This window comes from Lepisosteus platostomus, chromosome 13 (genome assembly GCF_059453375.1).
Source record: "Lepisosteus platostomus isolate fLepPlt1 chromosome 13, fLepPlt1.hap1, whole genome shotgun sequence".
Classification (NCBI taxonomy): Eukaryota; Metazoa; Chordata; class Actinopteri; order Semionotiformes; family Lepisosteidae; genus Lepisosteus; species Lepisosteus platostomus.
Window position 1 is genome coordinate 41,593,552 of NC_142623.1, and position 20,914 is coordinate 41,614,465.

The following is a 20,914-nucleotide window of genomic DNA, read 5'->3' on the forward strand; positions in this document are numbered from 1 at the left end:
AGCGTACCTGGTCCATTACAGTGGAAGAAAGCGTTGATCTGCGTTCACAAGACTCAGGCTGTTTGTTTAAATGTTTTTTTCTGATCAGTCAAAAGAACCTTTCCTAATAAAAATGCACACCCTAGGTTTGCTTTGGAAAATGCAGGGTGCTCAGTGGAGTCTGGGTGACAGTACTTCGATCACAATTCTCATCGTATTGCAGAATCCACTGGATAAAGTCTCTGTGAGTTCTTTAGGTAGAAAGTTTGATCCCCTGCTGTTTATGGTCTCAGAAAAAGGACTAAATTGGTTCATTGACGCAAACTAGGACTTGGTTTGGATAATTACGAACATGGGCAGGAAGAGGAGTAGAATGAGCCTCTGGTCTGGAAGGTATGAGAGCATTTAGCATCTGCAGCTCTGGTGGCACAAGAACGCGCCAGGAATTTGCTTCCACGGCTGTTCATTCGCACGTTTCACGCCACACCACACATTTCAGACATTCCCAGTCTCTTGCCAAGTCACACGTGACAGATCCACAATCCACAGAGCAGGCGGATCAGGACTGTCAGTGACAGGGCTAGTGTTGGCGAGAATCGATTGCTTACGCCTGCCAGGTGGCTGGGGGCGAGACAGGTGACTGGCAGGGTGAGACAGATGAGCAGCAGCCCCCGCCTTGCTGAGAGACAGACCGCTGACTGTCGAGTGCAGCAGGGCGTGTGGAAGCATGGCCAAGTACCGCCCGGTACTGTCTTGCCATTTCCTCTGGACAGTATTCTGTATTTTTATTATCAGAGCACATGGTACTAGGGAATGGCAGCACATGGAGGCATCTGGTTTCTGTGTGGACATGAAGGTCTGTTCAGCTGCTGTAAGGGCAGCTGTCTCATCGGCAGAGAGCAGGGTTCAGGCACAGTGATGCCCATTTGCGAGTGCGTTTTCCTGGCTTCCTGAACATAATAAAAGTGGCCCAAGTCAAATACACCTGCAGGCGCAGGCTCCTTCTTTAGGGCCTGGATGGGTGAGCATGTGAACGTGTTCTTAATAGCAAAGCAGATGCAGAACAGCAGACGCCTTGCGTCGTGCTGGAGACCCTATCCTGGAAACCCGTGGGGGGGGTGACTTGGAGAAGGGGGTCCTTCCCTAGCCCCTGATGTTGCAGGTCTTTGCAGCAGAATCAGCTGGGTGCCACTGTTGGAAAGATCCGATTTAAACTGAAAGAAAAAAAACCCGGGACAGGAATGCGAGCTGTTCTGATACAAAGGTCTATGGTTCCTGATGTATTATTCCCTGAAAATAAGGTTAAACCACACTACTAGAGTTACAGCATCAAGAAGAAGAAGTGTATAGACTGCCTACAGGGACTCTTAAATTAGCATACTGGAAGACATCTGTGACAGTTACCCAGTTCTTGCTATCAGGAGTCTAGACTAGGACTGTATGTGTTTTGGCACTGCAGTGACTTTGTTTCTTGTGTATGTGTGTGGCTGTGGCCACAGGTGACTCCGGAGGTGGTCTGAGCACTACGTGTGCTGATCTGTCAGCTCCCACCCCACGCACGCTCAGAGTTCAAATTAGCCCTGGATTACGAGGGCCCAACTGGTCTGCGATCTGGGACCAGTCCGGTGACCCTGCCCGGCCAGAGCATGGAGCCCTGGTTTGGCCACAAGGGGGAGTGGAGGGGTCTGGGTACCCATCATGCCGTGCTTTAACACGTTGCCCTTTGCCCTGAGCTGCTATGCCAGGACATAGACTGGCACGTCCCCTTGCTTCAATGACAGCACAGAGAGGAAAAAGACCACCCTGAACCCTGAACGCTACAGCAAACAGCGACTTGACAATGTGGCATTGTTATTGGACCACACGGTATTGGCTGTGGAGATAAAAGACAGAGGAAGAGAAAGATCCGAGCGGTCCTCCTCTCCTGCAGCTGTAGGTTGAGTTCGGCAGGCAGGCTGTTGGAGAAAGGCTGGCAAGGGAAGCTGGCACACAGAGGTGGCGTTGAGAGCCGGCTCCAGCATGATGACTGATGGCGCTATTCTGTTTAACATCCACAGCCGCCGCTGCCAAAGATATCCCATCTCAGCTGCGGCTCAGAAAATATCCCTCAGGACAGGAGGGCCAATGCAGCGAAGACTGGCTCCTCCGCTCTCCTGGCAAAAACCCGGTGCTTGGGAGACGGAGGGGATTGTCGCGATGAGACTTAAAACAGGGAGGGGCGGCGGGGGCAGGGGTTTTTTTTTTTTAGATTCATTTCAGATTCTGCTTATTTGTCGTCCTCATTTCTTCATCTGATCCGTTCTAGGCAGCTCTCCACGGACTGCGATTATCCGAAGACAATGCATTGCATAAACAAAGAAAACATTGTACATCCCAGTAATGTACTCAGTTACGATGTGTAACGAGAGCGCATGAGGTTGTGTCATGTTGATTGACGCTTTCCCGTGGCCTGTTATTAAATAAGGGCTGGCTTGCCCACAGTTGTTAACTTTGCTACATGTTATGAATTAGAAATACTCTCTTTTTTTTGCCAGACTGTAGTGTTGATGAGCTTGTAAAAAAAAAAACAACACTAGCTCCCTTTGTTTGAGAGGATAGCATTTATGACAAGCACACGAGCGAGCTGGGTGCGCTGGGCTGACTGAAGGCTTTTAACACCACCATGGCTGCAAATTAATCATCGTATCATGTTTTCATGTTATATAGGAGGTGTCGCCAGGCTTTTTTTCCCCTACAGAAGGCGTCTAGAAAGGCACTGCTTTGTTGTATGAAATAATAGTGCTAGCAATGATCTTGTCACTTCCAGTGTGCAACTACAAGGGTCTCGGACGAGCGACTGAAGTAAGGTCGCACACGCAGCCCCACGTGGAATGCGAGCAGCTTGTTTGTTCTAGCAGGGAGCAGCCCTGATGGAGGATCTGGAGGCTGGAGGAAATGTGTCTCCACTGAGAGGCCTCAGAGTGCCGACTGTCAGGCTGATTTATGGGGCTGCGATAATGGAGGGGTGCTAAGAGCTGGATAAGGCCCTTCCAGCTGCTCTGTGTCCACCGCTGCAGACAGCTGGACCGGGGACAAGGGGACCGAGCTCCTGAGGCGAGGGGGGGCCAAGGGGCAGACAGGTAAAAAAAGGGGCAGATGCCAACAGAGGTTGAGATAGGACAGAAGGATATGGGCCCAGGGTGGCGTTTATCCAAACCTGACACTGTCCCTGTAAGACTGACCATGGACACCTCATACATTTGACACTAATCTTTCTGTCACTGATACTTCCCGTGCCGCGTGCTTACTCTGAGCTGTGCTGCACAAGACTTTTCACAATCTGATTTCCTGCAATAAACTGTTATAAGGACTTAATGACAGTCCATTAGAGTAGATTGTGGTGTTATCCAGAAGTGCTTTAAAATAACGCGCATTTAAGAATTGTGACACATGGTGAACCGAAAAAAAAAAGGGCTTTGTCAATGTATTTGCACACTCAAGAGGTCAGTGCTCTCAGAGGAGCAGCCAGAACCAGCCAGTCTGATACTGCACCAGTGGGGCTGGAGACAGGGGTTTGTCTGGTGTAGCTCTTATCAGTGAAGGCTAAAGCCCATCACAATGGAAAGACAGGGCTCCTGTTTGCATTGGGATAGGAAATCAGAGATAAGCTGCTGCAGTTTCTTTTTTGATTAGATACAGAGAATCAAAACTGAAGGAATTACAGGGGGTGGTGGTGAGTGTAAATATTGTCATATTTAATGGGGGGGGCAGCCAGGTTAGCTCATGCCGGCAGATCCTGGCTTTCCTGGAACAGATCCCTTCTCTTTGCTTATGACTGATTGCAGATTAATTTTGGAACTGACGGGCTTGTATACACAGCCTGGTGGACTTCTGATAAGAAAGAGGCACACAGATTCCCTTCCTTCTTACCGTGCAAATTATTTTTTTTTTAACGACGTGTGTCTGATTTTATGGAAGATCTGTGCAGTTCAGGAAAGCGCTCAGAGTAATTATACAGATTTACATGTATGCTTATGCAATGGCACTGGAATTCTGGGTGCAATTTCCGACCAGGCTCCAGCCTGAGATACAGCCTGTTTTTTTTTCCCTTGAACTAATAGACAGTAATACTAAACTAGCATGATATCATTGCTTAATTGTAGCAATTCTAAGTATCTATAATTCCATAACTGTGGTGAAAACATGTGCTAATAAAAAATGACCTTCTGACATGGACGATTTTCATAGGAGCTTGGCTTTTTCAATATTGATGGGGGTGTTGGAAAATCTTGACGAAAATAACTTATAGTAGACATGTGGAATTGTCCCGATTATCTTTCGAAACCCACATAAACGTATTGAGACATTTTTGCTGAAACCTTTAGGTTAAAGTCATGAGTGAGATGAATACAGAATTCACCAAGAAGCCGCTTGGAGAATCGTAAACTTGCATTGAAAGGACACTGTGTCATTGACGTAGGTGAGACAAAGAACCCGTCGTCAGTACTGTGGACATGAGGCCATGCAGCCAGTCCCTCGTGACCTCTTGTTGGTTTGTGATCATTCTCAGCCAAGAGCCGGCTGATGACAGTGCCGGGCCTCCCTGTGGCACAGACGGCGCACGTGCTCCCTGCAGCGCACTGTGCTGGGTTCAGTTTCAAACCCCCACGACTCCTCGCAGCCAGAAGGTTTTTCCAGGTTCCCTTTGTTCTGAAACTCGACCCCCGGGGGTACGCGGTGTCTCCCGGCTCGTGTTCCAGCCCCAGCTCTCGCTGGCTTAATTGCCCCGGTTTATCCTTATTCTAGCTGGATAAATTTAATGCCTCTCTCTTGGCTCCGAAGTGATTTATAGGTACTGCGCCTTGAGACAGGCGCACCTTTTAAGTCGTCCCCTGTAAAAGACCTCGCTGTCCGAATGGGAAAACCATGAGATCCATCAAGTTAATTGAGGGCCCTCGCTGAAGGAGAGCCAGGAGGCCCGGCAGCCCTTGACTTCAACCCCTCCCTTTGTCGGCGGCTGCCGCAGGTCTCTCTTTCTTCTCTGCCCCTCGTTCGTTCGGGGAAGACGGGGGCGCGGGGCTCTGGCAGGCGCAGTGCGGAGAACAGGGTCCGGGCAGCCGCTGGCTGCGCGCGCCGGGGCCTACCCGGCGTGAATCCTTCCGGGGAGCCAAAACTCTGCATCGAGGTGCCCCGGCCCGAGTCTGCGGGGCGCTGGGCCACCGGTGACCCTCTGCACGGGCCGTCTTTTCCTGTGGTTTTCTGAGGGGCTTTATTTGTTATCGGCGGGCTGTCGAGGGGGAATGAGGCGGATGATGTCCGGGTAAGATCAAAGCCCCGCGAAGAGATGGAATGGGGGTGTCAGGGGGGCTGTCTGTGAGTAATGTCTTTTAACATTTGTCGGCGGGTCAAAAACAAAGTTAAGATGGGATTACTGTGACTGAGAATGGGAAGGGCATGGGAAATCAAGGGAATACCCTGAAAAAACATGGGAATGACATGGGAAAGCCATGGTGTACTACAGTAAACTTTGCTTGGACGCACTTACCGCGGTGTTTTGATGATCCGGTATAGTCAAGCACGCAGAAAATCCACGCTCAGTCCACAGGACTGTAAAACACAGTAAACACAGCTCTGTGACTGTTCCACGCTCTGTGACTGTTCCACGCTCACTTTCTTTGCTTTTGTGCTTTTTGTGCACATCTCCTGCGCTTGCGAATGAACCTGCTCGCTCACGAGGGGGGAATCAGCCCCTGAGGGGGGCGCTCCGCAGGTACAGGTCTGCCCGGGGTGTCGGTGACACAAGCCCTTCCCACCTGCTGCCCCTCCTGACTGAATTCGGCTGCCATCACTGGAGGAGGGGCACAGGCCGCCACCCCCGGAGGGACCCCAGCTGTCGGCCTTCAGCTGCTGCCCTCGCGGAGCGCGGAGCGGCGCCGGCTCTGGTGTTTTCACAGCTCATTCTGCTCTGTGCAAAAACACTGAGCAGAGAGATGAAAGGAAACCAGCGCGCCTTCCGAGGCAGTGGACCAGCGCACGGCCTACGCACTGATAAAGGGAGGGAAAAGGGAGGAGGATCTGAAATTTCTGACGTTTCCTCGTGTGTGTGTGTGTGGCGCGCTCTCTCTCTCGCCCTTCTGCGGCGTGGTGGGGGAAAGGCACCTGAGAACCGCCGCGACAGCACAGGCAGGGAACAGGGAGACATGGGGGGGTGGGTGCAATTGAGTTGCTTGGTTTATTTAGCTTTGTGGGGGGGTTGCGTGAGTTTATCTGAGAAGTTGAGGTGAGGGGGCGCGTGTGGCAGGGTAGATAGAGAGGGTCACTTCCACAAAGCAGTGACCCTTCCGATCTCTCCGTCCAGCAGCTGCGGTGTGTCAGGAGTGTGCGGGCCCCCCTCTCCGAACGCCAGGCTCTGCCTTCTTCCAGACAAGGTGCAGAGCCGGGGGCTGCAGATTAAAGCAACACTCCCCCGTCCTGTTCTCGGCTGCGACACAAGTGCTGCAGGGCCTCCTTCGACACCCCTGCCCTGGCCTGCGTGGTACCCCAAGCGCCCCAGCTCCCTCGCCCCTGCACGAACGCAGGCGCACGGAGCGCTGACAGATTGAGTCAGAGGCCCTGAGCAGCTGGGAGGCTGGCAGACACACCCCTCTCCCCTCAGCCCTCCCTGTTGACCCAGTCCCCCACCTCCGCCCTCGGAGTGTTATAATCCTTCAACACCCCGCAGCGCAGGGGAGGCAGCCCCACGTTACCCCCGGCCCTGCCGCTCGGGCCCTCTCTCTTCCAGCAGCAGGAACAGGAGCTCCAGTGCGAGGGCGGCAGATTGAGGGGGCGGCTGGGGTAGGAGGACTTGTCTGTCAGCTCCTCCATCTCATTCGGCACTTTGCTGGCTGCCAGGATGTTTCAATAAGCCTGTTTTGCAACCAAAAAAAAAAGCCATATTGATCGGGATATTTTGGCCCGCCGGAGCTATGCAAAGGAAATGGAAATCCGATATTCTCTCGCGCTTGCTCGCGCTCTCTCGCCTCTTTATTGAAACAAGACTGCTGTCGAGCCCCTCGCACGCTGGAGCTCCCGCCACGACCGCCCAAGAGAAACTTTTGCTCCAGATGTCCTAAAAATATATCTGTGGCTGTGAAAGAGGCTAGGAATGTGCATGAGGGGCTATATACTAGTGCGGAGCCTGTTCAGAAATGGCCTCTCCCACCTGTACGCTCATTTATTATAACGTAGTGTATTTGCTCCCAGTAACGCCGCCTCGCAATGTTCAAGACCTTAAATCTACCCCTCTGTCTTACACTAGAACAGCGGTGTGAGGACTCTCTATATAATCAGATCTGAATGACCCAGCGTCTTAAGGCTTTTACTCTTTGCAAAGGCACACAGCCCGTGTACAGTCTACTGGGTACAAAGTGCTGCGCTCCGTAGCTCCACACAGCAGGAAATGTGACTGAAAAGAAGCCTTAGGTTTCCCAGAAGGCCACAGGGAGTCCTCAGCTCCGGGAGGGCGGGACAGGAAAAGCACTGTTGCTGGAAGGCGGTGTGGTCCGAGTCCTGGTTCCCCGAAACGGCGCATACCAAACCGCTGGGCTCACTGGTCTTCGCCGGCAGCTGCGACCCGAGACAGGTAGACGTCGGGCGTGGCAGGGGGGTGACCCACTAGTCCCAGTAGTCCCAGTAGAACCAAGAAAGCTTGCTTTAGAGGCATCGCTCTTGTGTTCCTGGTATTTATTGCCTTGTTAACCTCTGATATTTGTTCTTATAACCCCTTCAGAATAAATCTCTGTATATTTAGAACCCAGACGTGCAACCAACCAAACTATGCTGTGTTCTGCTCGGCGCACTTTCGGGGGGGGGGTGATCTCTGGCACCCCGCGCGGCTGAGAAGGTAGCGAAACCCATCAGGCAGGAGGTTCGGGTTCCTCCGGTGTCGGCTCGGTTCGTCCGGGTTCTTTCAGAGCCGCGTACTTCCAGTTCCGCTGGCGGAGAACAGGAATTTTTGCTTTCGTTCTTGAGGTCGTTGGAATTTTTTCTGGGGGGGGGGGTGGTGGTGATGAGGTGGGGGCAGGAGGGCTAGAAAAAAAACCTGCTCAGACTTCCAGTGGAATGCACGGTAATTTAATTCCAACGCCGAAACCATCCGCCAACCCCAACACCCCCCCCCCCCCCCCCCACCAGCCTCTTCTTTTTCTGGCACTTTCCTGGATGTCAACCAGCGTTTCCAGGTGAAAGCACTTGAATCCGAAGGAAAAGACGGAAAAGAAGAAAGGGCGCTGTTTGCAGAAAAAACAGTGTTGTTGTGCAATTTCCATAACCTCTGGCGGCCCTTGCTCTCAGCGCGCTGGTACGGCAACAGGATGTGACAGTACCAGCCATGAATGAGAGGGCCGTCCAAGGTACACACAGAGCCCGCGCCGAGGCCACGCCGGGGCCAAAGCAAATGGAAAAGGGAGGCTCCCTGGGGAGACTCCCGGACCACGGGACAGGGGAGAAAAAGATCCTTGTGCACGCAAGGGAGGCCGGCGGCTGGAAATAAAAAAGGTTTTAGAATAGTCCTGGGGAGCGAGAAACAACCCCCATCTTCTGTTTTCTGCCACGGGCCTGCGGGCTGTCGCCCCGGGAGACTGCTGGTCTCGCTCCCCCCGAACCTCGGCGCCCCTGTAACCTTGATCGTGTCCACGCCTTGAGAAACACGCGGGGAGCCCGTGGAAAAGTCCCGCGACACGCTCTTGTCTGATTTCATTAAGAAAACCGGTGCGAACCCCAGTGGAAGAAACTTGACAATTGCAAGCATCCCTCCTCACAGTCTTTTTGCTCTCCAGTCAACTCTAGTAGACTATAAGCTCTGCCTTCATCTCATGGCCACACACGTCTGTACTCCCCTGTTTCCTTCTTTTCACTGCTTTCTGATTTCCCTGTCTTGCTCTCCGTCCTAATTTTTGCCGTCCGCTGTATCGTGTGAGGTTTCAGCCCCTGATTCTGCCTGGGCTGGAATGGAGTTTTGTCCTGCACACTAGGGGGCGCAAGAGGCAGGGCTGGTGTTTTTATCCCAGTGGCTGTGCTCATGGCAGCTGAGCGGCTCTTGACTTCATCCAAAGCTCAGACTGCTCTTTCCGCTGTGTTTTCTCTGCCTAGCTGAGTTGATGCTGATGGGCAGAGTTCCTGCCTTGATAACGTCCTTAATTATCTGTTCCCGCAGTTAGCACAGACTGCTGAAGGGGCCCAGTGTTGTTTTTGCCTGTAGATTAAAAAAAAAAAACAGGTTCTAGGTGATGCTTTGATGTCACCTGCTTACAGACACGTTCTATACAGGCTCCTGTGCAAGAGCAGTGGTGAAGTTTTGATACTCCTGCTGATGAGAAGTTCAATTACAGTTAGCAGACTATTGGAGGGTAGATTACTGAAGTCTGGAGTCATTTAAAATGGATTTGGAGCCGGCGTTGTTAACTGTAACTGTAGATGAGCGCAGCAAAACGTGACCGGACTGAAGGACTGCTACTGACTACATTGAAGCCCTCTCTGCTTCGCCCAGGGAACATGTAATCGAGCCGCTGCTCACAGTAAGCGCTGTGGCTCTCTCTCAGCGTGCTCACGGCCGCGGGAGTGTTGACGTCGGGGGGCCGGGGTCTCGGACTCGGGTGCTCTCCGTCGCTCACGTGGCCCGGCGGCCGCTGTCTCCGCAGGGCCCCCGCGGGTGAGCCGGCCGGTGGAGGAGAGGGTGACGGCGAGGCTGGGCAGGACCGTGCGGCTGCCCTGCCCCGTGGAGGGGGACCCCCCGCCGCTCGTGCTGTGGGTCAAGGACGGGCGCAACGTGCACCAGGGCTGGGGCCGGCACCGGCTGGCGAGGCAGGGCCTGCGCATCAAGGAGGTGGAGACGGGGGACGCAGGCGCATACGCCTGCAGGGCCGCCAACGGCTTCGGCAGCATCACCATCAACTACACCCTCGTCGTCGTCAGTGAGTACCCCGCCGCACCCGCCGGCTCCCCGCTCTGGGGCGCGCCCCGCCTCCGCGCCATGACACGCAGCTCACGCCATGGGAAGTGGGGAAATTCCTGGGACCCCCCCTCTGTCAAGTGAACCAGCCCGTGTTTACTGACTTGAACCAGCCCTTCGGTGCTCCTCATGCCCCAACAGCAGCTCGGGGACTAAGCGCTACACAGACACGCAGGAAGTACCCCAGTGTTGTGTGCCATCCGCGTTAGAAGCGGGTGTCCTGGGAGGTCCCAGGGAGGTGGATCTAGGTCCTGCGTTTACAAACAATCCAGTCTATGATCTCACACCATCCATGATCTCTGAGTTTTGTAGCAATGTAGATCCAGGGGTCTCATCCCCTCATGGAAGCCAGAGGATCAGCTTCCACAGCATGTCTGGGTGGCTTGTCTCAGTCTCCCACAGCCTTTTGAGTAAATAAACAAAATAACATGAATAAATGCCTCCAGTTAGCAGTATGAGCAGTGCCTTTGGGGATTAAGGATACTGTTCTCTGTGATTCAGCTCTTTTCAGCTGTCAGTGTAGCTCATTCCTTCGAGCCTAGGAAGTGATCAGGTCTCTCTTCTTGTAGTGTCGTCTTTACCGAGTTTTTGTGGGGTTTTTTATCTAAGAAGGGTTGGAATTTTGTGCTGGTAGCAGAGGTGAACTTGAAAATCTACAGCTTCATCCAGTTTCACAACTCTTCATTTTGCTGTGTAGTTTTTTGTGGGCGCTGAAAAGGTTTCGGCCGTGCGCTGTAGCTGAGAGCAGTGGTCAAGTGGTGGCCTGTCCGAGTACTGCCTGGGGGGTGGCTCGGGGCCTGTGGATCCTCTGGAACTCAAGACCCTCACAAAAATAACTTGTATATTACTTATAGGTTTCTGTAGAAATGTCCACATCTTCCACAGAAACATTCAGATTTGCATAGAGCATCGGGACACTGGGGCGTGTAGAAACCCCCAGGTTATTTTCACAAGAGGAAGAGAGGGTGCATACACAGCAAGTGCTGCCAGACTGTCAATAAATCTCCAGAAGGCCTGTGCTGCTGAAAGGTTCTTGGACGCAGAGATTCCTACTAGACCGCGCTGTTCAAGGCCCAGCAGGGATAGCAGAGGGGGGCCTGACAGTTCAGTTCATGACAATTCACTGAGGATTGGAACTGTTTAATAGGCCTCCCAGTCAGCTCGGGAAACTAATTCCTCTTCCCTCGTGGGGCTTCCATGAGGCGAGGGCTCCCTGCCAGGGGACAGAGCGTTCCGTCACTTGCGTGCTCCTGTAACATCTTCTCTGGGTTTTGCCGAATGTTGAATTGGGTGTGACAGTCCGCTGCGCATGGCAGTGGCATCGCTAACGAACTGCTTCCGGAAAGCTGGGGAGTGGGTAAGCCGCATCAGGGAGTGCTGGCTGCAGAAGAACAAGTGGAGATCGATCCTGTGATGGAACCTCTGGAGCCTGTTTCAGGTCTGAGAGAGAGAGTAAGGCAGCATGGATATAAAAAATAACATTTTATTGTCTCTCCTTTATATCCCACATCCATCCATCCATTCATTTCCTAACTGCTTCATCCTGTTCAGGGTCGTGGGGGAGATGGAGCCTATCCCTGCTGCCTGATTCTCTCTACCTTATATCTCCCATATCTCTCTTATATCCCTGCTGCCTTAATCTCTCCGCCTTATATCCCTCTTGCCTTACTCTCTGTTCCTCACACCTGAAGAAGGCTCAACAGCTGAAACATGATGTTTCTTCTTTCTGCTTCTGAGTATGGAAACTTACTACTGCATCACGCTGAAATACTTCCCTGTTTCCTCACAGTCCAAAATCCCCACGTTCAAAATAAGACAGTTCTGTACTTTAAAAACAAAGGGAAACCTTTGCCACGCGCTTATTCCTAATATCTTTGCACTTACGAAGTAAAGTAAAACTAAAACAGGGGGGAAATTAGGTTTTGGACGGTTGGAACAAGATCTCAGATTAGTACTTCACAGCTCTGTTTTCGGCAGTGCAGATAGGTGTCTGGAAGACTCCAGCCAGGGTTCAGCTCATGTCTTTTCCTGTATGAGGCGCTGACTGAGATGGGATCAGTTTCATTAAAAAAAAAACCTTCCCCCCGGTAAAATCCTGCCAGACTTCTTAATGTCTGAATTGGATAGCAGTGCTAAAATATTCAGCATTACACAGTGACTGCTTCAGCCACAATCCGGGGCTACGCTTTCAGTGGTAACGAGCACTGGCAGGCGACAAGTCCAAACGCTTTTTTAATCTAACAGAAACCACACTGTACCTAAAAAATGAAACGTCCTGTTTGGAAAACAAAATTCAGCTCACGTTATCAATATTTGGCCCAGATACTAATAGCTCAGTGAAAGCATTTGGCCGTATAACCTCGATAGGCGGCATATTTAATGAATTCTGCTTTTTGGGTGTTGCAACAGCAGAGCCCCGACAAGCAAGAATAGACACAGATCAGACACTGAGGAACAGTGGAGCTCACAAGAGATTAACCCGTTTTCCTCATGTCTCCGCCACACAGCCAGCCTTTACCAGCCTGTTCACAAAATACTGTCTCACTGTCCCAGCAGGCAGCGTGCAGATCTGGGTTAGTCAGCAGTTGGGATCGGCTTTTTATAGACAGCGGGGCCTCTGTAACTCTGTCATTTCGTTTTTGTGCTTGCATGTAGAGGTACACATGTTGTGACCTGGTGTATCTTCTGGATGGGTAATACATATAATATAGGTTTATTCCATGCTGAAAAAAAAAGAAGAAAGAGAACACAACGTTTCGGCCGTGGAGCCTTCTTCAGGTGTGAGAGAGACAGGGCAGTAGGCAAAGGTACAGTAGTGGGAGAACAAAGGTTGGGAGGGAGGAGGAGTGAGAGGCGGGAGCAGGGGACAGAAAGAGAGGCCAATCAGGAGGTGTGAAGTCAGAATGGGTGCAGAGAGGTGTGAAATGAAACTTCCAATGAATGAAGAAAATTTAAAAGAACAGTAGTCTGTCGTTAAGGGAAGGGAGAATGTGTGATCCTAGCTGCAGAATAATTTTAGTTTCGGTGGTCTATATATACATATAATATGCCTACAGAAGGCTTAGAAATCACATTCCCTCTGAGCAGCAGGATGATCCCTCTCGGGCTTTGCAAGCTGCAAGGCTCTTGTTCAGCTTTGGTGCCGACGGAAGTGGGGGAAAATGAATGACCTTAAACGAGAACCCCCTGCGCTCGCTGGGGCACGCTGTTTAATACGCTCCTGTGAAGAGGTGGGCTTCGCCAGGCGCTGACGTCTGAAAGGTACAGAGAGCAAAAAGAGAAGAGCTGCTGCAGAAAACTCAGCCCGGCTGTCAAAGTGTGTTAACATCGCATGGATGCCTGCGTCAGGAATGGTGGGACGAATCCCATTACCAAAACCGCATCCAAACCACTTAAAGAGAGACTCTGCATCCTATCATATTACAGTCCTCCTGCGCGCAGGCCTCTAAACATCTTCAAAACAGCATCGAACTTGGAAGCATAGGAAGAACAGTTCTTTTTTTTTAGTTTTGCGTGTTGGGACACATATTGTTCCCTGGTGTTCCTGGGTCTCCAGACGTTCTTGAGGACGTCCTGGCATGTCTTAGACGAGGAGCCTCTGGTCTGAGCTTCACATTGGAGAGGCGGGCTAACAATAGTCAGGTCTGATGGGTAACAGGGGATGCTGGAGACAGGACACGTTACAAGGAATCTCATAAATGCTAAAATATGTCTTGCAAAGGAGGAACTGGGAGTTTGGCTTTGATGATTATTTTCCTGTCTGTGTGACGGCGATCTAATTTTAATTTGAAATTGAGATTGCAAATCGAATGACACAGAACACCACAAACCAGGATTTCAAAAACATGTTTGTTTTTTTATTGTAGGAAAATAAGCTAGGGAAAGTTCAAAGCCCATGCACATATGGAGGCAAATTGATTCATGCTTGAGAGAGGGGTGGAAGAAAGAGGGTTCATTAATAAAAGTGAAAGATGAAAGGATGTTTTGATGAAATTAAAACCATTTTAGTTCGTATTAATCTTAGCCTAATGGAGCAGCGTGTTAAAGACGGGTCAGTTCTCAATTGTACGAAACGGCTCATATCCAGAGCAGCATGGTCAGGGGAAAAGCTTAATTGATCCTGACTGCTCTCAGTCTGAGATGCCACTTAATCTTGTCAGAAGCGTTTTTTCCCGGTTCAGTTTCAGATCGTGGTGCTGCCTGGTATGCAGTACTTTTAGATGGAAGAAACATTTTAAAATTAACTACAGAAAAGGTGACCTTAGAGTACTGTCGAATCAAGAGCGTTATCCCCAGACAGGAAAGCTATAGGTCACACTCCCGCTGCATGTCCAAAAACAAAGATGTTTCTGCACCACACTGTGTTTTTTGTCATTCATGAGGGAGGTTATAAAGGAAAGGTGGCTATTTGGCCCATCTAGACCTTTTCGTACTTAGTGGCTTAATTAGTAGAACAGTGGGTAGTGGGATCTAATCCAGCTGTTTCTTGAAAGATGTCAGGGCCTCCTGTTCTCAGTTTCAAACGCACTTCCTTGTAATTTCCACTCGTTTTGCAGTTGGTTTGTGTCTCGCTGTTAATAAATGCTGAATTCGTGTTATAAAGGAAGAGTTCAGTCCTTCGCGGCCTGCCCGCGGAAAGGGCAGGCGAGACCGTCCAGAGCAATGAAGTCCTCTCCAGGACTCTGTGTAAGGGGGCGCTGCCTTTTTTCACCGTAAATCTACCTTCACTAAGGTCGCTTTTCACTCCTCGCTCCAAATCATTAAGCACTGAAACCTGCTCCGCCCTTAGCCTCGCCCTCGATCCTGCCAGGCCCCAGGTTTTCAAGGGGTGCCCCCAAATCTGGGCGGCCTTCCTTCTCCCATCAGGGCTCCCCTGCTCTCCACTGTTCTCGGCCCGAGTCCCCACATCTCCTGGAGGTTGGTGGCTTCTGCAGCGTCTTCTCCCGGATTTCCATCGACTCCCACTGCTCCAGCTGCACGTACTGAGGGCTCGCAGCGTGTTTCATCTCCGGGGTGGCTGAGTGTGAGAGGGAGCTCTCCATGTGGCCCCAGGACGAAGGTTTTAATTAAACTCGCAGTCCGCGAATCACCCACCTTCTCTCAGATCCCCCACATGAAAGCTCTGCCCTATCCATCTCATTAGAGAGCTGAGTGCCGGCACAGCCAGCCCCCCCAAGTCCCCTTTTCAGGATGTAGAGGTTGTTTTCGTACAAAAGAATTTTTGACATTTTTTTTTTCCCCCGAAGAAACATTTGGGTAGTTTCCTCCCGAGTCTCCCTGTGCCTGCTGCAAAGAAACCACTTCTGGCTCCATAAAAGATGGGATAAACTACTAATTACCCCTTTCTTCTCTACTCATTTTTCTCTCCTGAGCTGCATTTATGTTAAAGCTCTCTAATTTCCTATGCTGGGGCTGCAATTCATATCAGACAGCACCGAGACTAAATGTCAATGTACTTTTCACTTACTCCAAAAATAGTTGCTCGCTTTTTAGCCCGCTCATCCTGTAAAGTGCTCGGCAAAAATCAATTGCTTAAAAATCGGCATGTCCCCTCGGATTTACTTCAGTGTCTAAATTTAAATGATAAATAAGGATATATTACTGAGGGCGGCACGGTGGTACACTGGTTAGCACTGCACTGGGGCCCTGGGTTCAATGCGCAGCCTGGGGTGCTGTCTGTGTGGAGTTTGCATGTTCTCCCTGTGACAGCATGGGTGTCCTCCAGGTGCCCCAGCTTCCTCACACAGTCCAGAGACATGCTGGGAGGTTCACTGGCTTCTGGGAAAACTGGCCCTGGTGTGAGTGTGTGTGTGTGCCCTGTGATGGACTGGCGTCCCATCCAGGGTGTACCCTGCCTTGCGCCTGTTGCTTGCTGGGATAGACTCCAGATCCCCCACATCCTCGACACTGAATTTGATGAAGCAGTTAGAAAATGGATGGATGATATATATAACTGGTTTCATGTGAGAACCAGACATTCAGCTCACCTTACTTAAGTGTGATTGTCATAATAACTCAACCAGGCATCCTGACTCCTGCCACTCTTAGCGCAAAGGATCGCCTCCTGTTTTAAACTTAAAATGCTCTCCTCTCCTCTTTCTTTCCACTTGTGTCCCTGCGTCTCTTGGTTTCACTATTGAGCCATTATTGATTTGGGATCAGGCAAAACTCCTAGCGGATGCCTTATAACACAGTGTTGAGTTCTTCTATCGTAACTATGGACATAAAGATGACAGATTTATAGGATGTATTGAGGTGAAAATATTGCCCTTTCATAAATAATTTTGCAAGAGAACCATTTTTTTCTCTCATTACAATTTCATTTTTCTTTAAGCAGTCCGACTGCTTTCCTCAATGCTGTTTTTTACTATGTGTGGTGCAGTATAATGCTCCAATCTCTCGGCTCTGTGGACATTTTATTAACTTGTCACTCGTGTTGCGCTCACACCCCCATGGTTTTCACACCATGTTGCATGTGTGTTACTTCCCAGACACATTCATGTACTTCTGATCTGCTGCCTGCGGAGGGATATCCCTGCAGATTCCACGAATCGGCTCCTTTGTCAGGCCACACGGCTCACAGTGTTACCCTCACATTTAAAGAGAAGCCTCTTGTATATTTGTACTGGTATGAAAGGAGAATGAAGCTTTTTGAGTGAGTCCTTTTAAAGTGTTTCCAGTAGGAAAAAATAATATGTGGGTCTTTAAACACTGGTGCCACTGGCAGCCATATAAAGGGGAGCTGCAGGCTTACCTTTCCTGTGTCTCTGGGCCCTGTATTTCCACAGAAGATTTCCACAGGCTCGTCTCAGAGGCCGGCATTGTGGGACTGCCTAGCTAAATACTGACCAGAACCCCCACCGGCCAACCTATCAGACCTCACTGTAGCCCTTCTGTTACACCGTCGTTTCCTAACCTGCTGGAATCCAAGCTTCAGGGGAGCCCAGCGGGCATTCGAACAGCAGTAGCAGGAACATTCACACCCCGGAGCAGAAACCTGCTTAACGTCGGTGATCCCTCTGGAGCAGATGTGCTGAAGTCTGCGTGGCATGGAAAAATCTCTGGAACTTGGAACAGACAATCAGGTTTTTTTTTTCCGTCTTATTTGCCCTCCTCCCTCTCCGCCTCTCCCCCCCGCGTGAGGGTGCCGGTGGGGAGCTCTGCTCGGGCCTGGGAGCAGGAGAGATGTGCGTGCGCTGGGACACACTGACAATGAATTCACCTCTGGGAGACAACACTTCAAGAGTAGGCTGCTTTTTGTTTTTGAGCCCTCTTTAACAGCTGTTTTACAGGTATTCCTGGTTATCTTTAACAGTTTATGGTCCCAGGCACCTGAGTGATCTCCCTTTTAACCCCTACAACTGCTGTACAATGGCAAACGTTTCCCTGCCCTGAGAATGTGAGAACATCGCGTTGCGAAAACATGGCAACAGCCAGTGGAGAGCCATGAGGATTGAACTCCCTGCTAAAACCACTTAGGCTAAATAATGAGCCTCGAAATCCATCTCATTGGAGCCGAATAGCCCTTATCCAGACTGGCTCAACTGTGCCAAATGAAACGGGGCTCTTGGCCTTTTCCAGAGATCATTGGCCAACACCAACAACAGGCCTCAGCTGGAGAAACCCTGGAGCTGCTTTTCCAATGTCGTCTCCATCAATCCCTCTGTTCTGTGGCCCCCGGAGGGTTTCAAAGCACAGAGAATGTCTCTGTGAGGCGGTGCCTGGCAGGCCCCGAGCCCGGAGACTGCAGGAGACAGAGGCGTCTCCGCCTCCTAACGCCAGCAGAGGACCAGCCTTCTGCTCTCAGAGAGCCCACAGGGGTGCCTGCCGAAACAGGGTTCAGGGGTTTACTTCAGAAATAATACCCGACCTGCTGTACCAGACTGACTCATCTCCCAAAATGAACTTAGGATTTCAAGAAGAATGACTTCAAACAAAAAAGTCTATCCCCAGGCTTATCTCAGCAAGCAACGGGCACAAGGCCAAATTCCCAGAAGCTAACTAACCTACTAATATGTCTTTGGACTGTGAGAGCACCCAGAGTTAAACCCCTGCCAACATGAGGAGAACATTCAGACTCCTCACAGACAGTACCCCAGGTCCAGAATTGGACCCATGGCCTCAGCACTGCAAGGTGGCAACACTACCCACTGCACCACCATGCCATACATGAATTCCCCTTCTCCTCTCTAATGTCGGGAGTTTATGCACTAATCTAATTAAGGCGTGGTAGACATCATTCTGTTACCATCTGCGCATTACTGCTGCCATGTCACTAGGGCAGAAGACTTAATATGAGCCGGGTGATTAGCTGAATTGCAATCAAGCAACAAATCGGGCTACAAGGAGTAGCTTTGGACCTTTGTAACCTACATAGTCAAGAATGACTCCAGGCTGCGCCGTGCAGCCTGATCTCCTCAGAGTTCGGAAGCAGAGCAGGGCTGGGCCTGGTCCTTGCTGGGACGTGACAGGCCTGAGGGAAAAGCTCCAAGGTTGTGGCTGCAAGTGGTACTGTCTGGCCAGCAGGTGGCACCCTTCCTTCTGTCCTTCTGCACCAGTATTTCCAAAGCAATTCCCCAGCAGGGGGACTGGGGACACTGCTATAGGACACGCTGTCATTCAGAGGAGACATCAAATCCATGCCTGCTTGATCTCTCATATCCTGCAGGAGGCACTGTTCGCAAGAGTAGCTGTCATCACTTTGTTCTGCGCCTTGGAATAACAATACTTTTAATATAGACTGTATTTCCTTTTGGGGATTTTGCTCCAGTAAATGAAACTACTAATAAGGCTGTCTCTGACTCAGTGCCCGTTGAGGTGTCCACAGCGAAAACGTGTACCTGGACACAGATGCGCATTGCTGCAGACTGAGAGCTTCTCTAGTGGCCTGCTGATGCCAATACACACACTGTAGGAACAAATTATTTTATCCACAGCAGTTGTCATGGGGGCCTTTGTTTAATACAGTCATTTCTTTTTCCAAAGTGCTGTATTTTGCCTGACCATCTTCGACTGCAACAAAGCTGTGTTTTGCTTGAAGCAAAGCGCCTTTTTTGTTGTTTTTTTGTTTGCAGTTTCAGGCCCGCACACGCTATTAAACACAGTCCAAACATGTGGAGCAGAAACGTTGCCGTAAAGTGGAATCAGATTTTTTCTCTCTCTCCCCCTCTCTTTTATTCGGGCTTGCTTTTGTTTTTCCGAGTAAACAGGAGGGAGTAACCATTACCAAATGGAGAGGGTCCCAATAAAAGCCAAACGCCATGGAGACTCTCAGAACCACATCAGCATGAGCCCAGATAGGAGTCTGTCACTGTCTCTGGAGAAGGAAGAGAAAGGCTAACACACAGGAGAACAGATAACAAATTCAGGTTGTTATCTCCCAGTTGAAACAGCACCACGGGGAAACAAAAACATGGAATGAGTGTTTTTTGCGGAAAATTGTGGTGACTGTGGTTGATTCTTAGCCCGGGACAGAGGGGCATCAGAGATGCTCTTCGAAAGGGGGTGGTAATAAGGAGAACCAGGGAGCCCTCAAACCAAACCAGTCCTGCATGTCTGTGATGAAAGTGGGATGAGAACACAGTGCCGGAGGAAACCCAGCCACAAGCATGCAGAGAACAGGCAAACTCCTCACACAGAGAAAGCCAAAGCTGGAACTGAAGCCGAGGCCATGTATCTGTATCAAATTATAATAGGGAACAAGGACGGGTTTATTCCCTGCTGAAAAGAGAGGAAAAGAAACACAAAGTTTCAGCTGTGGAGCCTTCTTCAGGTGTATCACAGCCGAAACGTTGTGTTTCTTTTCTTCTCTGTTCAGCAGGGAATAAACCTGTACTTGTTCCTTTGCAGCCCACGCATGCTGACGCAGCTGCCTGCTTAGTATTATATAATCAGTCCGTTTATTTCATAATGCATACAATATATTTCATAACGCATAACACATACGTAGAAATGTACTTCAGTCCCTCGTACATTTTACCATGGTAAGATTCTGCAACAGAAATCAGACTAAACCACAGCACAGTATTGTTAATAAATGTGTTTTGCTGAATGGACCACGGTTCACGTGGTGTTTTAGTTTACTTTAACACCGGGGCAGCACCTACATTGGGAATGGCTCCTGGAACAAAGGCGGGGCGACTAGGGGAATGCGGGACTTGTTTTGCTTGTATTACTGTAAGAACTCAGCTGGGGCGCTTTGCCTGCCTCGCCGTTACACCATGCAAGCTGACACTGGGAGGGAAAAAACGAGACAAAAATCTGAACAACTGTGTGAAACAGAACTGGCGGCGGTGAACCAGCGTTTGGCGTTGGCTACAAAGACGCTGGGCTGACGGAGCACGGCTGTTTTCTTTACGGCTTCCTTTCATCTGAACTTGGACACCTACCTCGATTTTTCAAAGCTTTTAAAGTTTTTTTTTCCTCATGCAAAATATATCTCTGATTGAAATCACACTAGCGCCGAAGTCAAAGTCAATTTCTGATCAGCGTATAAAATTTGATTTTTAAATCAAATACGGACAGCGTAAGATTTTATTTTCTTTCTTCTGGGCAGAAGAACGTTTTTTCTTTTTTTTGGTACACACGCCCCCCCAAAAAAAATAAATTCAGTTTTTCCTCAAGCCAGTTTTTTCAACCTGAAGAAAAAGGTTTTTAATTCGAAACCCACAAGAATGTCAGGGTATTCATACAAGACTCAACACATGAAAACGACGCCTTCGTGATCCGTGAAAGTTATTATTTGTTTAAAAAAAAAAACAAAATAAGCACAACTCCCCCAGTTATTCCTAGCGATGAATGAACAAGGCGATTCTGGGAAGAATGAAGGCCGAAGATGGGGGGAGGAAGGTCCCACATATGAGAATCATTTGTGCGTGTGTAGTTGGCTGTTAGTTTTAGCAGCGCTCGGTTTGTGCGGGCCCTGTTTACACAAGATTACCTGAAATAAGCCCAGCCCGTCTGCACAAG

General features: G+C 50.1%; 1 protein-coding gene across 1 annotated transcript in view; it reads left to right on the top strand.

Moving 5' to 3' along the window:
* Nucleotides 1-20,914, top strand: part of fgfrl1b (fibroblast growth factor receptor like 1b) — a 37,204-nt gene that overhangs the window by 10,245 nt on the left and 6,045 nt on the right. The window contains exon 3 of the mRNA XM_088604689.1: nucleotides 9,636-9,908. Within this exon, the coding sequence (XP_088460815.1) occupies nucleotides 9,636-9,908 (273 nt within the window). The remainder of the gene's footprint in view (nucleotides 1-9,635; nucleotides 9,909-20,914) is intronic.